The 5,668-nt window shown below is 32.8% G+C and overlaps 1 protein-coding gene across 1 annotated transcript in view; it reads right to left on the bottom strand.

Moving 5' to 3' along the window:
* The window catches only part of LOC108722031 (uncharacterized), a 28,248-nt gene extending 23,256 nt beyond the window's left edge, over positions 1 to 4,992 (bottom strand). The window contains exons 1-3 of the mRNA XM_018446931.1: positions 4,630 to 4,992; positions 3,778 to 3,973; positions 1,352 to 1,516 (exon numbers count right to left, since the gene is read on the bottom strand). Of these exons, the coding sequence (XP_018302433.1) occupies positions 1,352 to 1,516; positions 3,778 to 3,973; positions 4,630 to 4,992 (724 nt within the window). The remainder of the gene's footprint in view (positions 1 to 1,351; positions 1,517 to 3,777; positions 3,974 to 4,629) is intronic.
* Positions 4,993 to 5,668: the final 676 nt, after the last annotated feature.

The following is a 5,668-nucleotide window of genomic DNA, read 5'->3' as shown; positions in this document are numbered from 1 at the left end:
ATTACTCATTTCTCATATATTTTATATTATTGTTACTAAATATTGCCTATATTAACTAATAATATAAAATATTGATGAGGTACGATTTAGGCGACCACTACGCATTCGGCAACTCCCCTCTATAGGGCATCTTTCCAATCTCATTATTATACCTACTGTTTGAAAATCTTAGAGAAAGGTAATAGAATAAATAAATAATTTTCTCAGTGACCTAATATTTTATACATATAAATTTAAAATAATTATATAAAAATACTTTATTATGCTCTTTCTTTCATTCAAGTATTGATGATGAATATTCCCGACTAGAATCTATGTTCGGGTACTGTCAGGTTTACCTTATATTTTACAAGGACCTGGTTTGGTTGACCTAAGGTAAGGTACACCTGAGAAGGTTCTCGTCAGGTTTGAGTATGGTTGACCTTTGTAAGGTTATAATTACCTTATATGTTATAAGGACCTGGTTTGGTTGACCTAAGATAATTCTGAATAAGGTACACCTAAGGGGGTTCTCGTCAGGTTTGAATATGGTTGGCCTTTGTAAGGTTATAATTGCTTTATATGTTATAAGGACCTAGTTTGGTTGACCTAAGATAATCCTGAATAAGGTACATCTAAGAAAATCCTCGTCAGGTTTGAGTATGGTTGATCTCGTTTCTAGTACGCAGCCACGCCACGAGATGGACGTGTTACTCGTAAGAAGAAAATGTCTACAAGTTCTATAAGAAGGCGTAGGCAAATCAATTTGGATAATCTCTTAGAGAGATTATAAAGTTCCTTCAGAGTATGTCTTCTGGGCCTCTGAAATATATGTTTTTTGCTTCTTTTGGAATGTGATGCTAAATTAATAGCATTTGAACTCGACTTAAAAATTTATCCAGTGATTTTAGCAGGTCCTAGCCAAGTCAACCTGATTAGGATCTGCTAAAATCCTTGGATAAATTTCTAATCGGGTATGCTGTGGCGCGTTAATAAGGATTTAATAATGAACCCGATATAAACCTGATAAGGCTATCCCGATAAGGTCCTGCCTAATGTGCTGCGTTACATGATTGATCAGGTCCCAATAAACCTTACCTTAACAGGACCTGATGGTTAATAAGGTCAACCTAGCTAGGACCACTGAATAAATTTCTAGTCGGGTTATTGATGATATTATAGTAATAAATCAGATAAATTAAAGATATTATTAATACATTATTTGAATAATTTTTTTAGTTATAAACGAGATGTATGAGATTTGCTATATTGCGAAATTTAAGTGCTTGCAATACGCTTTGCACATTGACTAAATATTTTAAAAGATGAGAGATTAACGCGAAAGTATATTTAAAGCGGAGAGTTTACTTACTTCTTTTCGCGCTGTGTGCTTGTAGATAGGCTGTGATAATATCGCATTGTTTGTCACATTTGGCTGTGAGATAATCCTTTCGGCGCAGCTGTCGTATAAGCAGTCCCCCTGTGTGAATGATGTGGTCATGTAGAGTCATAAGCAGAATCTGCAGTTCATCCGTTCCTGTGTAAAAAATTAGAGTCTTTAACAATTTTCTTTTTATTAAACACTAAGTATTTTTTGCATACTTTTTCATTAACTAATGACTACATAATGCTGGTAAAACAAACGTCAGTGATATAAAATGTAATAACGAGAAGTCTGATAACACTTTTGTTATGTTAGTTTCTGTTTCGCGTAGTCACAAAGAACAAACATAAGCTTTAGTTTCCCTCGTCAATTGTCTCATCTCATTAAAACGCGGTTAATTCATAGAAAGTCTTGAAAGCGCGAAAAAGCACAAAGGATCGTATATTACAGATGCATCAAGCGCTGCACGTACACGTTGTACCGCAGCAACTGGTTGCGAGCTATTGCATTATTTATAAAGCCAAAGGTTGTGCGGCTTCGAGAAATCTTTGAAAGAAATTATTTGCACGAATGACGACGATCTGGAGAATAATAATGGCATTATTAGAGAACTGAAAGGAGAAATGCGGACAAGTTATTTCGCTCTTTTTCCCCTTTTTCCATCGCGCATTACATTCATTGACGTTAATAATTGCAGGGCTGGGGAAAGTAACTCGTTACTTGTAACACTATTACCATTTTTGTTACTTTGTTTGATAACGATCGTTATTTTTTTTCTTTAATAGTAACGGTAATAACGTTATTACATTTTTACAGTAAGGCTAGGTCCACAACCTTGCTTTAAGAAGCATTAAGTCATAAGTTGAAAGAGATTAAGTAACAATAATTTCTGTCTTTAAACTGTTTTTGCGCAGTCTTTAGGCTTTAATCGTTAGACTTAAGCGAATTGAACAAAACCTAATTCTTACGACCTAAAAGCATAAGTTCTGTGGCCGATATATCGTCATTTACAACTTAAAGCTTACAGCTTACGGCCTCTTAAAGCAAGGTTGTGGATCTAGCCTAACGGTTACAAATTCAGAACTGTTAACTTCAATCCTTTATTGTCTTTATGACTATATATTCAACCGCATTACTTTTAATTTGCTAATGTTTTATAACAGAGATTTAAGTATCGAAAAATGTTTTGTACTTTATTTCTTATAAGCACATTTTAGACGATTTATAATTCACAACCGGAATTTGGTTGTTACAAAAACGTAACGAAGAAAGTTTTTTTATGTAACGATATCAGTAATACTTTTATGAAGTAACGTTTCTAACACTGAATAAATATATATATATCGAATAATTTCTTTTGTTACTAATGAATTAGTTGAAGGATTATTATTTTGTAATAGAAACTTAATTGTTAAGAAAAACCGAAGGACTTGCTGCAATGCACTGACCTACAATGTAGTCAAATATGTGATATTGGTGAAAATGTGTATATGAATGAGTGTCACATCATCTATCTTTTTCAAAAGTTAGCTAATCCACTAGTTATTATCCCTTTGTTTACGCAGTGATATTTTTTTCTACCACTTAGCGATAACCATCTAATGCAGAGAAATTTTATTCCTTTTCATAATATTTCTCTTATTCACGATTTACAACCTATAATAAACTTTTCGAGTATGTGCTAAAAGTTTTAGTAGTATGTGCAAATAAATGTATTTTATAAAGTTATCACTTTAACTTTCGAGTTTATTATCTCTGCCTTTACAAAATGTAGGTTAGCCCACTGTTGCAGTAAGCCATCCAACTTGTTCGCGCGTAACTAATTTAACTGAAATCTGATCTGTTCGTTATCCTTTTATAGTAAATATGAGTCGAGTGAAGGCTCTTTCAATCGCGGACTCTTTCGATAAAAATTCTAAAGGCGAAATTACCTCATTTGTTATTGTGAAATATACATTATAAAGAGACGTTTTGAGAAGAAAGACTTGCAATTTTCAGACTGAAAAGATTCAGTAAACTTTTAAATATTATCAAAGTAATTTATCAACGATTGCATAAAAGGAACTCATTAGATCTTTGTTATTTATTTATAAAAGGTACTTTGTAAAGAACGACGTTTGTTATTTATAAAAGCTACGTAAACAAGCAAGACCTCTGCAATTGTATTTTTCATATTAAATTAAAATGAGAAATAACGTAATAGCTATGCAGCTTGTTTTTTTACTATATTATATGTTTTAAGTTTATTTTGATTTTATTGTAAAGAAAAATTTATTCCACTGCTTTGTTTACGCATTGCTGGCAATAATAGATCGTTACCTATTACCGAAGCTTTCAATCGTAGAGATAAATATGAGCTTTCATACGCGACTGTTTTTCTGTGACGTTTACGTATCCGTATCGAATTGTCTTACTTTTCAAAAGCAAACGGGTTTTCTGTAGATATTGATGTTGCGGCCGCGTTTTCAAGGATGATGCCGTAGAATCGCTTTCCGAGCGTCCTTTGTCACCCATCGGTATTCCGTAAATATCTAGCAATAGTTGATCCACCAGCGAAGTAATTACGATTTCTTTCTGCAGCGGCGAACAGTGCAAGGGTGTCGGATATACCTAAAATTAAGCAATATGTTTAGAATTTTTTTTTTTAAAGAATAATACTATAATATAAAGTGATAGTGAAAATTTATAATTAAATTCAGAAAAACTGAAAGAAAGATTAGTTTATTTATTTTATTAAGTATCATCTCGATGATTACTTCTATTATCTTTTATTAAAGCTACTGTCTTAAATTTTATTACAAATATACTTTAAATTTAGCGTCTACATGGAAAATATAATTTTGTTAAAGTATTTAAATTTATTATATATAAATTAAAAAATTTTGTTGATTCATCAAAATAAGTATGTAGGAATCTCAAATATGATGAGCATGCTGCAAAAAAATTAAAGCGTCATCTGATATTATCCTCCATATTATGAAACGAGATTGTGGAAAGCAAAGTAAAGAAGATATTAATAAAATATGATTTTTAAGTATACGTTTCTCTTAACAAATATTTTACTAACTCTGGAGACTTCTAAAGAAGATCAATTCCAAATTGACATATATTCTAACTTTTATGACTTCATGCATTAATACTTTAAGTCAACATTATTAAATGGAACAAGTGGACTTCATTCAGATTACATCTTTTTATGTCATTAACTGGAAAATTCTCTTGATGGAGATCGATAAATCTCGAATTCCATTATACGAATATCTTACCTTAGGCCTCTTGATGACTGCATCATGATTTTCGGCATCCTTATAATTAAATGCAATTATGCTCGACTCATCTCCCATCGACTTAGAGCGCTTTTGCGAGCGCGAGCTCTTGATACTAGCGCTTCCGGTCGATCGTTTGCTATTCAGTTTCATGAAATTTGGTCCGTCCAGAGTCTGTTGTATCAAATTCCGCTTTTGCTTTCTACATTCCGACGGAAAAGGATAACTTTCTGCCCGGTAAACGAGATCCTGCGTTTGGGTGATGTAGATATCGCCGAACACCCGTTCGTTTTCTACCGCGACACATTTCACACGGTAAGTAATTTCTGTGTGTTTTTTCAGTGGTATCACGTTGTAACTCATGATCGTCGCTAAAAATGCGCGCTCTTCATGTATGTTGGTTCCATCGATCGCTGCCACTGTATCCGATTCTCAAGTTTCCCACATCGTACCGTTCATTGTCACATCGACGAACTTTGTCCGAGTTGCATAACGTACCATAAAGCGCGCGTTCGGTCAATCTCCAGTTACGGATCTCTTTATCGTCGTATTTCCCATATGTTCGACTCACGTAACATGGAAACAGCTTACAGTAGCATACTAAACGTAGCATTCATTGATATGCTTCTGTATATTTATTCATTTATTTACAACAGCAACACAGGTTATAACTATTCTCTAAAACTCTTAGTCTATTTTCACAATATGCGGTTACCTAAAGGTTAAAGGTTACCGAGAAACTCATCAATGAAATTTATTCATAAATTTCTTGGTAATCTTTAATCTTTAAGTAATCATAGGTTGTGAAAAAACAGGGCTTAGAATAATTTTCTCTCTGAAAAGTGAAATCTCACTCTTAAAGATGAAAAACTGAGCTACTCTTTTTTAAGACTGACTTAATTTTTATTCTTTGACGTTCCAATTCAAAGAATTTAGAGAGTAGATACGTTGTTTCATTTGTTGAAAATTTTAAAGTTTCTATTTTTATTCTGTACATGAAATTCAGATTTTTATATTTTATAGAATTTGTCGTAATTTA

Source organism: Mycetomoellerius zeteki, unplaced genomic scaffold (genome assembly GCF_001594055.1).
Source record: "Mycetomoellerius zeteki isolate Tzet28-1 unplaced genomic scaffold, Tzet1.0 scaffold19, whole genome shotgun sequence".
Taxonomy (NCBI): Eukaryota; Metazoa; Arthropoda; class Insecta; order Hymenoptera; family Formicidae; genus Mycetomoellerius; species Mycetomoellerius zeteki.
This window is presented reverse-complemented; position numbering and strand designations above follow the sequence as displayed.